Below are 19805 nucleotides of genomic sequence, written 5' to 3'. Positions count from 1 at the left end.
ACTCAGCCAAGCAGCAGATTATGTTCTGATGAGAATTCGGTTTTATTCCTATAACAGTGACAATTAGCACGACCCAAATACTGCCAGCCCCGACCTAATTTATTGCACCTCGATGCGCACAGTAACCGCGCTTACAGTAAAACATGCATAATGGCACGAAAGAATCATGTTAAAAATATTTGTACTATTTTTTTTCCGAATACCCACTCGCGCTTATTGTATATTCTTTTAATTTTTTTATCCAACAAACTCACTAAGAGGATGTGATTATTTATCAAATGTAAGTAAACAGGTTGCAAAAAAAAAAAATACAAATCAAAGCTTTCAACAGTATCGCCCCAGATGTTTTTGTTCGTCGATACCCGCGTTCGCCACGCGGAGGCGCTGCAGAATAACCTGTATCTCTGGCACGCGCAGCGCCACTTTCTACACTAGCTGAGCGCGAGCTGCCGGGTGCGCGCAGAGCACGATGGGACGGGAAGCGCAGCTCTGGAGGACCACAGAGAAGAAGATGGCTGCGACGGGGCTCGACGGGCCAGCGCCGTACCTCCTGCTCCGAGACGGCTAGAGAGGGGATAGGGGGGTAAATATGGGGTCGCAGACCCTGCAGATCCTGCGGCAGGGCGTGTGGGCGTCGGTGACGGGCGGATGGTATTACGACCCCCACCAGAACACCTTCGTGAACGCGCTTCACCTTTACCTGTGGCTGCTGCTGCTCTGCCTCCCGTTCACGCTCTACATGGTGAGAGATGCAGCCGTCGGGTTTCTTCTTCTCTCCATCCCTCAGTCCTTATCAGCTCATCTCTATCTTTTCCTCATTCTGTCTGCCCTCTCTCTCTCTCTCTCTCTCTCTCTCTCTCTCTCTCTCTCTCTCTCTCTCTCTCTCTCTCTCTCTCTCTCTCTCTCTCTCTCTTTATCTCTCTTTATCTCTCTTTATCTCTTCTATCCCTGTACACCCATTTCCAGTACTCACAGGCTACGTTTCTGTTTATTCGTCTCCCCTAAAAGGTTTCCATGGTCATGGAAAACCTAGAAATATCAGCAATGGGGGTCTGGGATCTGTTTTTTACTGCTGAATCGGTTCAGTTCTGGCTTGATGAGTCTTTGTTTTGGTTTTGACGACATGTTTTGACAGTTGTGTATTTTAGACCTGATGTCATGAGATGTGGTGCGTGTTTAGTCTTTCTCTGCTGTAAAGGGATAGTTCTTCGTGTCATTTCAAACCTGCTTGACTTTATTTCTGTGGAATACAGAAGATGATATTTTGGAAATAGGTTTGACTTTTATTGAGTGGAAAAAGATAGTAATAATCTTAAGAACCTTTCACCATTTTCAGTGTCACATGATCCTTCAGATTTGATGCTCAAGAAATGTCTTATTATTATCAGTTGAAAACAGTTGTGCTGCTTTTTTTTTTTTTTTTTTTGTGGAAACCCATATATGCTTTTTTTTCCTTCCACATGATGCTTTGATGAACAGAAGTTTGAAGAGTAGCATTTATTCCCAAAAAATGAAATGTCTTTACTGTCACATTTGATCTATTTATTGTGTACTTGCTGAATAAAAGTATTTTTTCTCTCAGAAAAATATTTCAGACCCCAAATGTTTGAATGATATTAAAGGTTCTTCTTCACAGAACCAGAGATGTCAATAGTAGATGCCAATAGTAATGTATTTCGTAGTATTGTCTATCAAATCAGGATTTATCAGTGAATTGTTGCGACACTTAAAACAGCCACAGTGAGTTCTGATCTGTTTTAATTTAAATCACCAGAATGAGTGAAAAGTGAACACAGAAATGTTGAACTTCTTTCACTCTTCGCAAAGTTCAACCCATTCCCACCTACCCATCGTGGGTTTGTTTATTAATATATCAGCTAATTTTTATTATGCTTTCAGCCGCAGAAGTGCAGTACTCTCAGCTGTTTGACACATTTGACATTTCCTCAGATTTTATTCCAGAGTCATCACAGAAAATGCATTAAAAAAAACATCGTCAAATTCCATCTTTATCATACCGACTCATGGCACAACAAAATCCCTCTTCACTGTGAAACATTATACTCCTGTTTGGAGTCTATTTATAAAAAGAGACTTGTTATAGGCATCGTGTATAAGTTTTAAAGCCATGCCCGTTCTGTGGGTGAGGTCTCAGGTCTGTGCATTAGATCTGTGATGGAGCGGCTGGTGCCACTCAGTCCAGATTTAACTTCATGCACAGATCCATCTAGGTTCAGCTTGAGTACTTAATTGCCTTTCAACCACAGCTATACGATATCACGTAAAGTCCTGCTGAAATAATCACTGAATCAATAAGCAACTGATGAATGTGCTCCTCTGTTTTTGAGGATGAATATGAGTGTGGGTGTGTGTCAGATATGGAGAGGTGTTTAGTCCACAGATGTCCGTTCAGTGCCAGGCTGTTTTTAGCCTCTGCCCTCCGGTTGCGACTGAAATATTGTTGCCCCTTTTCATAACCCTGTAACTCTGTATAACCAAGTCCTATATTTGTATATGATATTTATACAACGGAAGGATGTTAATAGGCTGAAATATGTGAGACTTGCACACGTCTAATGCCTTGGTTTGCTTTAATGTCAGTATTTGAAACGCTGTGGCTCTTTTATTAATTCATTGATGGGGAAATACAATAGATCAATAATAGATCTAAGGATTGTACTCAACCTTTCAGAAGTTGTGATCGGTAAGGTTTTTTGAATCCCTTGATTTGAAAAATAATAGGTCAATAATAGATCTAAGGATTGTACTCAATCTTTCAGAAGTTGTGCTCGGTAAGGTTTTTACATTTTAAATAAATGTTTTAGTCTTTAATGCTCACCAAGGCTGCATTTTGTACAGTAAAAACTGGAATGTTCTGAAATATTGTTACAAATTTAAAGGCACACTATGCAGTTTACATTTTTGTCAAACAGCGACCCCTAGAGCCGCTGTGGAGTACTTGTGTTTAACGTTACCGTCGTAAATACCACTCGCACAGAGCCGTCTCTGCACTCACGGCCTTATCCCCTCTTCGTTATATTCGTCGACTCTGACATGATTCACGTCTGAAATGCGTGCTAGTGTCTTCCATAGAGGCTGCTTCATATGTTGTTGATGTATGTGACGTCGTGCCGTAAAGAAAGTTTGCCAGCGGCATCCCTCCCCCCCCCCCCCCCCCCGTTTACCATCGAAATGAAATGACTTTGAAGCTGTTATATTAAGATACAAATCTTGCATAGTGTGCCTTTAAGTGACTTTAACTGTTTTATTTTAATATAATTAAAAATGTATTTCTGTGATGGCAAAGCTAAATTTTCATCATTCATAATCCTTCAGAAATCATTTTAATGTGCTTATTTGGTGCTCAAGAAACATTTCTCATTATCATCAATGTTGAAAACAGTTGTGCTGCTTATTTTTCAAGATGAATAGAATTTTCAAATGAACAGCATTTATCAGAAATATAAATTTTTGTCAACATATAAGCATCTTTACTGTCACTTTTAATCAAATGAATCCATCCCTGCTGAATAAAAGTAGTTATTTCTTTATAAAAATCTTACTGACCCCAGCTTTTAGAATGATATTGCAAATGAGCTCAAAGCCACAAAAAGGACTTATTTTCTACTCATGTAAAATCTCTTGCTGTGTCTCTCTCTCTGCAGGCCTTGCCCCCCACCATGGTGATTGTGGGGATCTACTGTGGGGTGATAGCAGGTATGTTTGTGCTGCTGAAGGCTGTGAATTATCGCCTGCACACCGCGCTGGATGAAGGGGAGGTGGTGGAGCTGCGGGCCAAAGGGAGTGAGGGGCGGGTACAGGGGGCAGAGCACCAACGTGAGGGCACCGGCACCCGGCAAGAACACTCAAACGGGCCTGGGTAAGATTCATTTATGGTTTACTCAAAAGCCATTACAAAAAGTACAGAGTCACTGCACAGTTTATGATTCTGAGCTTCTATAAACGAGTCTGATTTAGTTGAAGAAGTTTCTGATTTGGCTCAAGAACAGTTTTGAATAATTTCAGGTTCTGAATTCTCTCAATAAAGGTTGTGATATAAATCATCTTGGGGGTTAAATCTTCTGATTCAGTTTAGGAAAAGTATTGACTCCTCTCAAGAAAAGCTTTTGAATGTCACGTTTTCCGAGATGGATTTGGAATCTCGACAGGGAGGCCCTGATTCCACTCAGAAACGGTTCTGATTCATCTCAACAAAGTTTTGATTAAGGGAGAGCGCTGTTGCCCAGCGGTAGGGATGTTTCTGAGAGCTAATCTGCTGTCATGCTGGATCCGTTCATCACCCACTGAGAGAGAGAGAGAGAGAGAGAGAGAGAAAAAAGGGAGGAGGGGATGGAGTGAGTGAATCAGGAGAACTGATATAGAGCCATATAAACCAACACGCACAAACTTGATGCTCGTGTTTGTTTGCTCAGAGGAGTCAAAAACAGTCTGCAAACTGTCAGAGAGTCAGAACACATTAAACACAGTTCCTCAAATCATTTTTAACAAACTTTTCATGCATTTGAGAACACTCATATGATCTTGCATTTCTATTTATATGTAAAAGAGAAATCAACACTGGATGTACTATAAACGCACATCTGGAGGGACATTCCTGGTTTGTCCAGGTCTGTGCTTATTAAGAAAATATAGGATATTTCTGCTTGAGGCCCCTGAGCTGAAGAGCTCATGTGTTTTTAATTCTTCCAAAGGCCTTCATGTATCTCCTGAAAACCGCCTCAAGCTGCACCAAAAAAATAGCACAAAAGAATGGAAACGGCAGACGTCGGTAGGTGAGCTCTAGCCGTGGGATTACCATTCACCACCACATTTTATTCTCTGTGGGGCCCGGCCAATCAAAATAAACCTCCTAAAAATATTATTATAATCTCCCAAAAAGTGAAGAGAGGGAGTGATCTCTGCCTAATGGGTGGCAGACATTAGATAGATGCTCGAAATGATCTCCTCTCTGCTGGTGCCTGAGCTGCTGTGCAAGTTTGATCATAAATGACATCGTTAACTCTCAAACCCTCGGGCTGTTCCTGTTAGTGTGTTGCTAGGTAACTAACCTTGTGTGTGTGTGTGTGTGTGTGTGTGTGTGTGTGTGTGCGTGTGCAGGGATCCAGGGGGTGGAATAGAGATGTCCGATTTTGCACGGGAGGAGACGCCACCGGTCGACTGCAGTTCACGTAACTCTTACGTAGGAATGGACTCCAGCCATCAGGTGTGTGTGTCTGTCTTTTTTATTCTGTGGCGGACACAAAGTTCTATAGGAATGGGATCCTGAAGGGGGCTTTGCTTTTTTGTTTTGCCTGCATTTCTTTTGTTTGTATTTTTAAGATTCAAAGATTAATTACCACTGCACATTGTTAGTACCACCACACCACAGCCAAGAATGTTTTTGGAGGGCACTTTTACTTACATCTGAGGACTACAGATGTTACCATGTATTGTAATGTAAACATAATACTCTTTGCTTCAAAATAAGTTAAAGATGAGTCTGAAATAATTGTTTTGTGGTTATGAATAAGAATGAACACCCCTGCGATAGTTACCTTAAAAGTTTTAATATTATATTAAAGAACATAAAAAAATGCCATGGAGAACATTTATTATATACTTTAATATGTATATTGAAACATTATAAATTTAATATAATTTTAACAATGAATACAAACAATGTATATTATTACGGTATGTAAAAAAAAATATTCTAAAATAAAATATAAAAATATCTGTTTTTATATTTGTATTTATATTCATATACAGTACATTATATTTATAATATATATGAATATACATAATATATATTTGTAAATGTTTACAAAATTCAATATTACAAATTCCTAGTATTATTTACTTTTATGCATATACTGCTCTAATTTTGTGGTGAAACCTGCGATTATTATTTTTTGCTAAAGGAAGTTGTCCTGGTTTAGAGTCTGTGTCTGTTTGAGGGCAACCCTTCAGTCAGAATCTGTCGCTGCTGTATAATTGGTGAAAGCTCAGGGGTGTTATGTTCTGGCTTATAGCACTGCTTGTCCCAGACTGTCTGTCTGTGTGTGTGTTCGGTCAGAATCTGTTGGTTGAATCGTGAAGTCATAGAGTAGAAACACAGGCTGAAAATGAAGTCTAATTGGTTATGTTGTGATTAAAGGACTGTGATGTGTTTTGTGCATGTCTGCTAAATTAGTAACAGTGATGGGAAGTTACAGACATCATGATCTCATGTAAATGACTCACCAGAGCTTGTTTCATCTCTCTCTCACTCCCAACAGATAACCCATGGAGGCTCAGTCACAACCAAACGTAAGACCTTTTTTTAATTTACAGTATTCGTATCTAGTTAAATAAAGTGAACCCAAAATTAAAAACAAGGTCTTTTTTTTTTACTCGCCTTCATTTAAACCTGTATGACTTTCTTTGTTTTGTGGAACATGTATATAAATTAAATTCACCTTATCATAAAAACCTGGTGCAACCTGCTTGCCTAATATCAGTCACACGCCTCCAGAATGACCAAGGAAGCCCAACTGACAGCAGCAGGAACATTACAGGGTGTTCTCAAGTGTTCATGACTTTTTTGAGTTGTTAAAAACTCTGAGGAGGACAGTAGTGTGCACCAGGTTTACTAGCTATAAATAGAAGTGTTCAGAATCAGAGAGAAGAGTTTTTCTGCAGACAGCAGCGATATGTCAGAAGACCTGCAGCACTGCGGGCCACGTCAGGGATGTGTTTGAATAAAGCTGCAAAGGTGAGAGAGAAGGAGGAAGAGAGGAGAGAGAGAGACAGAGAGAGAGGGCGGATCTGTTAAGTTAATGAATAAGTTATAAAACTTGACCTTCTCTGTCTCTCTCTGTCTGTTTGCAGGGGCAGGTGTTGGAAAGGCTCCCGGTGGCATTAGTTTGAGTTTAGCTCAGAGTTGCAGTCATGACCAAGGTGTGAATCTTAATTAACATCAGCTGAAGTATAATGCCATGCAAATTAGTCTTTAGAAACTCTAAAAGTTCACTATTGAACTCACTTTAAGAAATATTTCAAGAATTCTGGCATCATTTACTCCAAATCTGTATGAAGTAGTTTTTTTCCATGGAACATCCAGACAGATATTGATGTATATCAAAACTGTGCTTATATCACCAGCAGAAATCAGTTTTTCTGTTTACTCTCTAATGGCAAGTTACTCACACATGCAATGAAACGTGTTTATGTCCTCAGCAGAAGTGAGAATTGGTTGGTTTGGCTGTTATTTTTATTGACTGCAGGTTAATTCAACTGTAAAGTGTTTCGTAAAAGTTGAAAACCTGTAATATATAGCTGAAATTACCTCTGACATGAAAAAGGTTGTCTGTGTCCCTCGAAAACCAAAAGTTTGTGATCAGTACAAAAGCTTTTTGTGAATAATGAGATGACACAGAAAGGTAACATCAGCACTGCACACTGGGCTCAGTCTTTCTAAAGCACATAAGCAAAAGACCTTATGGACAGTGGTTTTTGGATAGTGTGCAGAATGGAGTAATACATGAGTTTGATGACTGTATCAGTTATTAACACTGCATCAGCACTCAGGAAACAGTGTTTATTAGGAATGTCGATATTTACATTCTGACTTGACCCTGATTTCTTTAAGCGCTGGAGGGTCTCAGGGCTTGTTTTTAAATTTTGGACTACAATTCTGGTTCATCATTTATTTAATGATTGAAAAGTAGCTATTTGGCTATTTATTAACTTTGTCATATGGCCCGCACTGCCTAACGGTGCATAAACATCGCAGCAGCAAAAATCAGCTCAGTGCTGCTCAAAACACTACAACACCTTCATTTTGGGTTGTGTATGTAGCGAGTGTACAGATACCGTGTCAATTTAATAAACTTTTGTTATCCCAGTCATCTATTCACAATAAAAGCGTCCAAACTGCAATATTCAACATAAATGTAACAACTGCAAAGCAAGCAAGTCATTGCATTTTGTTGCAGTTTTGACTCCCAAATCTGTGTAATTTTTACACACTGTTATATTTCTCTTTCCCTCTAGATTTGATGTCGGACCCAAAGATGTTCTGCCTTGTCTCCAATGACTCTTTTGCCTCCATGCAGCCTTCAACCTCATTGGCTCAGGACCTTTATGGCTCCACCCCCCATCCTTTCAGTCAGTCTCTGTCCTCTTGTGACACCGAAATTACTGCCCATCTTTCTACCCACTCACAGTCATTCCGCAAAGAGTCATCTCGACCTCGCGGATTGCCTCGCACCTCAAGTTCTGCAGGATCTGCTTTTCCAGATCCTTCTCTGCCCGAGTTCAGCCTGTACCCTCCACCCCGCCGGGGAGGACTGGATCCTGTCTGTGAAATGGAGGCCTCCAGGTCACAGAGGGCGACGGAGAGCTCCGAGCAGCCAGACTCTGGAACTCTCAGCACTTCAGTAACCGAATTCCACAGATATCATCCGAAGGAGTGCCGCAGGATATCACGGTCTGTCTCCCGAGAGGCAGGGGAAGGAGAGTGTCCTGGGGAAGGGGGATCTGGGCTGTACCAGACTGAGGGTGTTCAGGGGGGTCGGGAAAGAACAGGGGGACGCAGTGCCGAAAGTTTGCGGAGTTTAAGCACACGCAGCAGCGGCTCCACTGAGAGCTACTGCAGTGGGACAGACCGGGATACCAACAGCACCCTGAGCAGCCTGCACAGTGAGCAGACCAGCTCCACGCACGTGGAAAGCCTGCTGTCGCTGTCTGGGGATGAGAAGGTAAATGCGGGACATGCCGACCCGCGTAACTCTAATGTGGCCTCGGGGGAGGCTAATAAAAACCCCCATGCCAACGAACTTGCCACCAAATTGCCCACTGGTGATGCACCAAAACCTGCAAACTCAGAGGGTCAACAGGGGGATGGGACTGTGGAGATGGCGTCAAGGACTAGCGTAGATGTCTCTGCTGGTCTTTCCCACCAGCACCAGGAGGCGGAACCAGACAAAGTGCGATCCAAAACAGCCAATCTTGTTCACCGGGCTGCCTCCTCGTCTGCCGCCACCCGGAGTGGTCGGCGACGGAGCGGTAAGCAGCGTGCAAGTAGTTTTGACGCCAGCAGGCACCGGGAATACATTTGTGGACGTGGCATGGCAAAGCCTCGGTCGGCAGTGTTCATGAAAGGAGAGGAAGACTCCAGTGATCAGAGCGAACTTAGTTGTGCCTCCAGCCTACACTCCACCCACCAGCTCAGCACAGACTCCTCATCCAGCACACCCCACTCCTGCCCATCTCCTGAGGATCGCCGCGGACCCTCGCTACTGGCCAAAATGCACGGTGTGCAAACTCACAGTCAGAGAGATAAGGAAAAGGAACGAATAAAGGACAAGGAGAAGGGCAAACGCAGAGCTACGCGACGTACCCCGAGTACAGGCAGCGCCAAAACTCACGCCCGGGTCTTGAGCCTGGACAGCAGCACTACTGCTTGCCTTAATGACCCCCATCATTTGGGGGCACCAGCAAGTTCTAGACCCCTTACCACTTCCAAGTCGGACCTGGAGGCAAAAGAGGGGGAGGTGTTGGATGCGGCATCCCTGCTGGGAAGGGCTTCTCAGCTTGAGTCAGTGACCCGTTCAAGAAACAGCCTGCCCTGCCCCATCTCCCTCAGTCACACACAAGACGCAACGACAGCATCACGGGGTGAGCACACAGTAATGCGATATTGCACTTACTAAAAATAAGAGTTCTGTCATCATTTACTCACCGTCATGTTGTTCCAAATCCTCATGACTTTCTTCCATGAACTGCAAAATGAGAAGTTTACGAGGATGTCCACACTGCTCTTTTCCATATAATGAAAGTGAATACTGACCTGGGGCTGTCAAGGTCCAAAAATGATAATAAGCAATATAATAAACCCAAGCCATATGAGCCACAAGCTTTGTGTCTGGAACGCAATGTAACAGAAGTAGTGACAGATCTTTTCTTTCATATTATGACGTACATCCAAGTGAAACGGATTATTGAAAAAAAAAACAATAGGGTGGGGACTTAGTTTGTTCTATTAGTGGTTGTTGAATCTGTAGTATTAGTAGTGTGATGATCTGAATGTGAGCTTGCTGTTGATTGTAAGAAAGGGGCGGAGTTTAAGGGGACTGAACGATTGGAGAAGTTCGGCATACATCACCAGAGAAAGTCGGTCCTATTACTGAATAGATCAAGTTTTTTAAAATTAAAATTACACGGTAAAAATTTAATTAAGCATTCATGAACGAATCGTTCGCAGTAAGATCAAAAAGGTGCATTTAGTAAATAGGGTGAATTTCCATTTCATGCCAACTTTAAGTCGTTATTTAATTGTAATTTTTCAGCATTTGAACGGAAGAGTAAAATGGACAGTTATTTTTGTCAGTTAAGGCTTGTTAGATTTATCATTCTGTCCGCTTTGAATCAGACGCAGAGATAAAGTAGTGTGGTAAGATTAGATTACATTTATTTGAATTAATTAATTGTATCTAATTTAATTAATTAGATAGATAGATAGATAGATAGAGAGAGAGAGAGAGAGAGAGAGAGAGAGAGATGAGATGAGATATGCGTACCTGTGTCTGTTCAGCGTCTCTATTAACAACAAAGCTGTCAGTTTAATTACTTCAAAATAGCGATGTAACCCCCTTGTTGCTGAGAAATATATGAAATATATCGCGGGACAGCATTGATACGGTTCTGTGTGTGCGCAGCACGAACTCCACTCTCTGTGTTTGAGCGACGTATGTGTATGTGTGCTTCAATGAAAACAGCGCATTAGAACGGTGATTGAACTGACTTGGATTTACCTGTGCATTAAACAGTTTTATTGCACTTCCAGCCAATCCGAGTCGCATATTCAGACAGACCATGGAATAAAAAATGGACAAGGATGTGGCATTGCAGATTTTACATCAATAATGTAGAGGATCAAAAGTTTTTTTTAACTAAATGTGATGTTCCAAAATTTGAAAATGCACGTTTTCAACTCAAATAAATGAATTTTTTAGTAAACAATGACACATTTTTGTTTGTTCCTCACACAAAGCTATTTGTCTTGTAATCTCCCGGTCACTATTCACTTTCATTGTCTGTAAAAGAACAGCGTGAACATTCTGCCTAACATTTCCTTTAGTGTGAGGGTGAGTAAATGATGAATTTTAATTTTTGGGCGAACTGTTTCTTTAAGTAGTGATTCTGAGATCAGTCTGAAGTGCTAGACATCTGAGGTCTGCAGCAGGTTAGAGCTCAGATGGATGTTTTTCAGCAGAATGCTGAAGCCAGTCAGATAACAAGCTTTGCCCAGAAGCTAGTAGATGCTAATGCAGTGTGTTTTGCCAGTGCAGCTGTGACCCACAAACCCCTGCAGAATTACTGATGTGTTACTCTGACAGCCTGTTGAATCTATATCTGGGAGATCTGCAGGGTTTATTCTCTCCTCGGGTCTACAGTGACCATTCAGTCGTTGTGCACCTTTTGCTTGTGTGAGAGTGAATTGCGATACCAATGCTGATTCAGTGATTCTAAAATGTAATGGCTCCTGTTTACACCTTATCTACTGCTGACCACTTGTGATCAGATGCTGTGTTTTTGTGTTTGGAAGTACAAGTGTATTATATTGAGGTGTGTGCGATGTTTAGATGTCTGTGTTATGTATATGATATCTTTTCTCCTGTGTTTGCACTAGTGCTTTGAGGATTTGAAATTGTAGCTGTGTGTTTCTGATGCGCTTTGTTTATTTGTTACAGTAACTGAATCATGTTTGATGGAACATTGTCTAATGTTCTTCTTGGTCATGCTTCTGTTGTCTTCTCTGTAGGCTTATTAAATTAGCTGGTCTGAACATAGAAAAAGCATTGTTCTAGAGAAAACCGTTCCGCCTCTGTTTATAGCCCTTCTGGTCCTGTGTGAGATTGTATAGACTGTTTTATTGTAGTAATAAAGTTTTTCTTTCAGTGATGAATCATCAGATCAGGTCAAAGTTCGTCAGCAGTGGGAGTGCTGCAGTTAAAGTCCATGTTTAGAAGAACTGCTGGCAAAGATGGTTTATAATGTTACAAAGGCAATGTGATTAACCATCTGGATGCAGAAAGATGACGAAGCAGTTTTAGTTATGTTTTTCACTGGTAGTTTGGTTGCAAACACATCATTAACTTGAATTTTAATTCTTCTTCTTATAATCACATTTGTATTCAGGTTCCTAAAGATGTTTCTTCCAATATTGCCTTTTTTGACTGCATGTTCGGCAAAACTTTGAAAACATCACAGCATTTATTTCCATCAAGAGGTGCATACATTTTTGGTCAAAACCTTGTATTGACTCTGCAAAAGTCAAGCACTCTGTAAAGTCTCCTCCAGCACATGAATTTAAGGTGCCAATTCATGTGTGAAAATGATTCTTCATGCTCCCAGTCCCACTGTTTTTTTTTGGCTGGGCAGTGTACATTGTGTATATATGTGTATATATATCTATAGGCCTATATATATATATACATACATATATCAGGAGCGTTTACTCCAAGGAGTCAACGGAGGCAGTAACTGGATGAGAAAATAATTGATATTACAAAAATAAAACAGCTCAAATATTAAAAAGTATAAAAGTCACTCGTTTTTATAAAGTAACAGTGTCCAACAGCAACACCCGCAGGGGAAGTTACAGCGGGAGGCGTGCCTCATCTGTCCCCATTGACTTAAAACAGCCCCCCTAATGCGTGCGGTGGGTTCAGTGGGGGGTAATCGAGAATGAATGGGGGAAAGTCACATGAGAGGAGGCAATGCCTCCATCGCGCTATGATTGGATAAATCTTACCTCTTGTTTTTGTGTGCGTTTTCATCTGCCTCAATGAAGATAATGAGGCCGTTAATGGGAAGACTAATTAAATAGTAAGTAAACAACTCGGCCATTTCACCGCTTTGTTGCGTCAAAATCAAACTTGAAATGGGATGAAAACATGACGGTGGGGGATTTTAGTGAGCAATCAGCTTGGTGAAATTAAAGGTACATCTTTGTGTCTGTGACCAGTGTTGTGCAGGCTTGATGAATCCTGAAAATAAAAATAAAAAGAACAACTGAACATTAGTTCATAAATAATATACATTGTTTAAATTGTTACTGCCTTTAGTTATTATTGGAATAAATGTAAAAATGTGTAAAAAAAAACACTAACTTCATCAAATTAATACTTGGTTTTAATAAATAGAAATGTACATAGTTATTGCCAAAAATATAAAATAGAATTGTATTTGGTCTCTCTTTTTTATGCAATGTTTATTTAAACAGGAAAATAAAGTGTAACGGACATAAATTTACATACAGTATATAAAAATATGTGAGGACTTTGCCTCATTTTAAAACACCTATAATATATATATTATATATATACACACACACACACACACACACACAATGTACACTGCACAATACAAAATTATATATATATCAGGGCTCCAGACTGCGACCAATTGGTCGCATTTTGCGACCAAAATTTGAGAGTGTGCGACTGAATTTTACATCCAGTCGCACATGTGCGACCAGTAAATTAGTCCCTTTTTTTTTTACACGTTAAACGTGGAAGGGGCATATTAATGAATCCGGAATGTGTGGCAGTGCAAGAAGAATAGGGAATCGCCACTGTAAGTGGCTAATGTGTGGAGGGGGAGGGTCCTAGAGATAATCGAGCGCGCGTTTAAACGTCTGTAGGAAGGAGACGGAGACAAATATCACAACCTGCTATGTGCGTCTGAGCCACGAGCAAGCGAACTATTGACTCGTTCTGCGGCTAGTGTGCCAGTTAAATTCACTTGCTGGCTTCTCAAATAAAACATTACAACAGCGATAATAATAAAAAAAACGAAGAAAACGATTACTCTTTGTGCATTGTTCAATGTGAGTGCCAAATGCTCGAACATGACCTGTCATTTACGCCGTCATCACCCGGGAGTTGATAGCGCACGAGCGCGGGCGAGACCTGAACTACAGATGTTACCATCGGTGTTTAAACTAAACTCATTTATTTTGCCAATGCAAACATTCAAGAGCAAGACGCGAAAGAGAACTCGCGTCTAGATTTGTGCGCGTGTGTGTGCGCGCGCGCGCGTGTCTATGTGTATGCGTAGGTTACTCATCTCGGACAGCGCGCAAATATTATCTTTCAAGTCTTGCTCTTGAATGGACAAATTCACACAAAAAGTATGTCAACATGTCCGTCTTGATGAGTATCCTAGCAGACATAGTATATGTTATGCCTTAAGTGAACATGTATGAAGAAAGACACTCACAGTATCGGTGTAGGCCTACTGAATCAGCTCTGAATTAAATAGCTTTTGTAACTTTAATAAGGATTCATCTTTAATTTATACAGTCAAATATGCAATGTTATTTTACATTTGATTATTTTATTCAATTTCTGTACCTAAAAACTCATGTTAGACCTACCTGAAAAGCATAGTTTATTTTATTTGTAGGCTAGGCTATCTTTGCTCTATTGTATTTATTTGTGCTTTTGCTTGTGGTTAGATTATTTCTTAATTTTTTTGACAGTAGTCTTTTTTTCCCCTGAACATAACACCGAAATCGTACCGAAACCGTGAACCTAAAACCGTGATACAAACTGAACTGTGAGCTATTTAAAATGTTGCAGCCCTAGTACAGTGTCACAGTCGGATGATGATTCAGAGTGAGAGGTTTTAGTGGCAAAAAAGGCCGAACCCACCATTTTCGGGAAGATTGGCTGCGAGAATTCAGCTGGTTGAGGTAGTACTGTAAGGAGACGAATACCATGAACTGCGAATGTTGCAGTCGCTACCCCATAACTGCGGGGAACACGAAGTTTGCCGACAGTGCAGGCACTTCACAGTTTAAACACAATACTCTATTTAATAACAAAGCATAGAGTATGCGGTGTTAATAAATCAATTGCCGGTTGCTTTTAGAAGACAAGAGGATGTAACGTTAAATCAGAGCGCAAAGGCATTGTAATTTCTGCATCTATTATCAAAGTATTTATTAGTAATACACTGGAAATTAGTAGAAATGTGAATATTTGGTTAGTATGTTGATTTACGGTGTGTGCTCCTAAATTTCCTGGTTGTGCTCCTAAAATTTTCAGTTAGGGGCCACTGTGCTCCTAAGGAAAAAAGTTAGTCTGGAGCCCTGTATATATATATATATACATACTACTTTATAAATAAACTCCTTAGGGCTAACTCAATTTGTTTTGCATTAAATATGACATGGGTAAGCATCAGGCTCTTTATATTTGCATTGGTGTGTTTGATGATTCTTATGTCTACTCTTGTCAAGAGTGCAGCTTGTGCTTGTATGCAGCATTGCACGCTGCTAGTTCAATGAAAGCTTATTTTTGGTGGCTCCCCTATTGATGGACTCCCTCCTGCCTTTCTCTTTTACGGCAGCCCCAGGGAACGACGACACAGTCACATTTCGCCGAGAGCGTAGTACGTTTCGTCGGCAAGCAGTGCGTAGGCGGCACAACGCAGGAAGTAACTCCACACCCCCCGCCTCTCTCATCGGATCCCCGCTCAGGTACGACTCGCCGGGGACTGATGGGCCGGTTGCAGAACAACAGCTTTGAATCACCTGTTCTGATGTCCACGTCATTATTCTCCTTCCTCGTTTTACTTTTACAACTTTAACTGTCCTTTCCACGCTTCTCTTGGGCACTGCATGACATTTAATGCTGAGTTTGCTTGCTTCCCTCTTCTTACTACTTTACAGACCTTTAACCCTTCCTCAGAGTACCAATGTGCTGGTACCGGAAGCCAACGTTCTTGCATGTTGCCTTTCCATACACTTCATGTCTTATTTTTGTTCTTGCATGAGTTCTGTTTATTTTCTTCCCAGTGTCTATTTTTTTGGGCCTTTTGGGGTTTATGTTATCCTGTTCTGATAAACCACGTAACCATGTGAAGTTGTCTAACTTCACCCGCACTGTCACACACACATACACATGCTGCTTCTGGAGTCTCTATCACTGTATCCTGGAGAGTAACGGTCACTGTGCCCTTCTCTCACATGCTAAATCTGTCCATAACCCCCAGACACAGCCATCCTTGCCATCATAGATGGCTTCAGACGGAGAGAGAGTGTTTGAGTGCTTTGTCTCATCATCAGGCCTGGAGCATGTCTGACTTTCTTGAAGGATCATGATGAGAGCAAAAACCATGTGGGGTTTTACAAACTTAATCCAAACCACATCCATACACAACCATTCAAAAGTGTAGCGTCAGTAAGATTTTTAAAGGGATAGTTCTCCCAAAAAATGTAAGAAGATATTTTGAAGAATGTCGATAACCAGACAGTTGATGGACCCCATTGACTTACATAGTATTTTTTTACCCATATTCTTCAAAATATTTTCTTTCGTGTTCAGCAGAAGAAAGAAATTCATACAGCTTTGGAAAGACTTGAGTAAATTATAATTTTTGGGTGAACTGTCCCTTTAAATTGATCAAAAGTGACAGTAAAGACTTTTACATTGTGACAATATATTTCACATAGTTATTTTTTACTTTCTATTCATCAAAGAATCCTGAAAAATTGTATCACGGTTTCAACAAAAATATGTAGCACAAGTGACTGGAGCTGAAAATTCAGCTTAACCATCACAGGAATAAATTACATTTTAAAATATATTAAAATATAAAACAGTTATTTTAAATTGTAATAATATTTCACAATATAACCTTTTACTGTATTTTATGATCTTTGAAAGAGACTTCTTACCGACCCCAATCTTCTGAACGATGGAGTTTGTGATTTGAATTCTAAATTTAAATTCTGGTTGAAATTTCAGAAATGTTTTGTCTGAATGTTCAATTCAGAATATTTGTTATATGGTCAGATCTGATTTCAAATATATATATATATATATTTTTCAGGATATATGACTGTAAAGTCATACACAATGCATAGTAGAGTGTCTTTGTCTGAAATCCCTCATTTACAGTTACATGTGGCATTTACTATTGAACAGGGAATGATCAAGCAAGTGTACGTTACAGACACATCATCCACAAGAATGTGTGTTATTAAACACAGTGATGCCTCTAATACTTATGACGCACTGATGAGTTCAGCAGTTTTTCCAATTTTCCGTCATCTCTTTCCAAAATGACTGTCAGCAACTCTCTAATGCCACTTGTTTTGCTGGGGCTTTTGTGGCAGCCAATGTAGAAATTAGGAATGTGCAAAACAACATTTTTAAATGGTTGCAGTGAATGGTCAACTAATCAACAACAAATAAACGTATATGATTGTGTCACTTTCAAAATATAGACTTCTCTGTAGTCATCTCTAATAATTAGATGTAAAAAAAAAAATCGGATTTTTGTGCAGTTTGAACAAAGGCATCTATTTCCCCTCTCTCTCTCTTTAGTAATGTTCTGTTTGCGCATACATACACACACACACACACACACACCAACCTCAAAATCTCTCTTGCTTTTTCTGGTGGTGAAATCGGAATACTCATCCTCTTCTCTTCCCGTTCAGCACTCCTCTCATTTTACACTTCCTGTCAGCTCCCATAACACCTCCAGAGCCCTCATTCTACTGTCTCTCACTACCATCTGCCTGTTTTTCTCTATAAATGTGACCTTGCACTTTCTTCCAGCAGCTTGTTCTGTTTTTTAGTCTCCCTTGTCTTTTTAATACACAAACACGCACACACTTACTCTCACTCTAGGGACTTGAATATTCAAATGACTAACACTTTTTTTCACCTTCCAAAACATTCAGCGACTCATTTTGGGAAGTTGACACAATTGACACGAGTTTAAGTTTTGTTTTTATTGAATTTTTTTTATTTCAGCTTTTTCAATAACCAAAAAACTCTTTAATAGTTTTAATTAACTACTAGTAGTTAACAATAACAACACTGGACACAATGAATGCACTGAAAGAACAGTGTGCAACATCGTCAACCACAATGAACTGAGGTTCTCCCTGAGTACTCGGTTGACTTTGTCGAGTGCACAAAGTGACCAAATTGTCCATCCTTGTCACACATGCCTCTTACTCATCACGAATCATGCATATTTCTACTCCTCCAGTCTGCAGGAGGCTCTGAGTCAGGTATCTCAAGCTTCAGGGTCACAGGTCAGAGGTCAGCCATCCCGCACGCCGTCTCAGGTGACGGTATTGAGCACTAGCGCTTCCCTGCTGGTCAGGAATGGAAGTGCGCAGCTGGAGGGCTGTCCGGATAAGGCGTCCACTGTGGGCGTGACCAGTCTGCAGGATGACTTTGGTATGCACCGTAAAATTGCCTGCTGTCTGTCACATCATCTTATCATCCGTCACACCTGCCTGTTAAATTTGCATCCCGTGTGTCTCACACTTGCATGCTGTCCGTCACACCAAGTACTATTTGTCAGATCTGCGTGCTGTTTCTTATCATGTCTGTTAATTCCGTTTGCATGTCATTTTCTGGAATCAATCTGCAGTCAAGTGTTTGCATCTGTAGCGGGTTTTTGTCAGATTGACAGGTTTTATTGGCTGTGGGAGTTAATCTTTATTTATCTCTATCAGTTAACAGATTTTTCTGCATGTGTATGTGGGATTTTATTTCTGTAAACATTAGGATGTTTGCGATCACACTGATTATACGGCTAACATCATGACTTTACTTCACATTTCGTATGCATGTTTGTGTGGCATGGACTTTCTTTGGTCAGTCAAACTCTTCCCTGGGGGTCTAGAGGTATTGATGCAGCGCTCTCACTGCTGTGGTTAAGGTTTGCTTCCGGTCAGGGAACATGCTGGCTTATTTCCCTCTCGGGATCAATAGTGCATCTATATATCTATAAATATCACTTGTTTTTGAATAGACAAACACAATAAAATGAGTTTGTATAGTGGGTTTTTATCAGTTTAAAAGCATAGTCAGGAAGGATAGAGAAAGGATTATTTTTCTTGTTTACGCCTGGTATTAGCGTTGGTATTAATCTAACTGAAGACGTTCCATGAACTCATGCGCATGTATTTATGGGCTTACGTTTTATTGGTCCCAACACTGGACCCCGTTTACACCTGTATTTAGTCTACTGGTGATTGGATCACTTGAAATGAAACAATTATAACAAAATTACTGTTGTTACATGCTGTCAAGAGGTTTTTTTGTGTGTGTGTGTGTATGTGTGTGTGTTAATTTTCTCTAGAATTTAATTTTTCCAGTATTTTATATTCAGAATTCATATTATATTAAGAATTTCTTATGCTACTGTGTTGCATTTTCAGTGGTTCTCGTCCACCCCTTTTCAACTGAAATGTCATACTCCTGGTTTTAAGAACATTTTAATACTCAAAAAACTTCGGAGCCAATAGCCTGTGTGCAGCGCCCCTATATATAGTGCAACTGCGCCTCCGTTCCATTCAACAAGGGTGCATTAAATGTATAAAAAGTGACAGTAAAGACATTTATAATGATACAGAAGATTTCCATTAAAGAATCCTGTTCTTTTGAATTTTCTATTCATCAAAAAATGCTTACCAACCCCAAACTTGTGAACGGTAAGTTATTTAAATGTATAACAAATAAGCTTTATAGCAAACAATTATCACATGTAATATACAAATTAAATTGTTGCATAGTAGATAGACAGGCAAAATAAAGGCCACTGTGCAACTAAAGTCTTTACACAGGAAATGGAGCATTTCCAGTATAGACTGATTTCCTGAATATAATGGGAGTGATTTAATTTTGTTGGCGTCGGTCTTGCCAGATTGAGGTGTTATTGTTCTGAAAACTTAGTGCAGACCAGCAGGTATTATGGGGGCAGGGTCCTATCTGTGGTAAAAG

At 40.3% G+C, this 19805-nt stretch overlaps 1 protein-coding gene across 5 annotated transcripts in view; it reads left to right on the top strand.

Moving 5' to 3' along the window:
* The first annotated feature begins 426 nt into the window (after positions 1-426).
* pcnx1 (pecanex 1) overlaps positions 427-19805 on the top strand; it is a 32844-nt gene continuing 13465 nt past the window's right edge. For 2 of the 5 annotated variants that reach the window (XM_079634420.1, XM_079634419.1), the window contains exons 1-8: positions 462-742; positions 3666-3880; positions 5119-5224; positions 6279-6309; positions 6871-6939; positions 8035-9660; positions 15403-15532; positions 18061-18254. In XM_079634420.1, the coding sequence (XP_079490546.1) occupies positions 590-742; positions 3666-3880; positions 5119-5224; positions 6279-6309; positions 6871-6939; positions 8035-9660; positions 15403-15532; positions 18061-18254 (2524 nt within the window). In that variant the 5' untranslated portion in view covers positions 462-589. Of the gene's footprint in view, positions 743-3665; positions 3881-5118; positions 5225-6278; positions 6310-6870; positions 6940-8034; positions 9661-15402; positions 15533-18060; positions 18255-19805 lie in introns of all 5 variants that reach the window. The other 3 variants (XM_079634423.1, XM_079634422.1, XM_079634421.1) reach the window with 2 other exon arrangements.

The sequence above is a fragment of the Phoxinus phoxinus genome, assembly GCF_949152265.1.
Source record: "Phoxinus phoxinus genome assembly, chromosome: 14".
In the NCBI taxonomy this organism is placed as follows: domain Eukaryota; kingdom Metazoa; phylum Chordata; class Actinopteri; order Cypriniformes; family Leuciscidae; genus Phoxinus; species Phoxinus phoxinus.
Note: the sequence above shows the minus strand (reverse complement) of the source record. Positions and strands in the feature narration are given on the sequence as shown.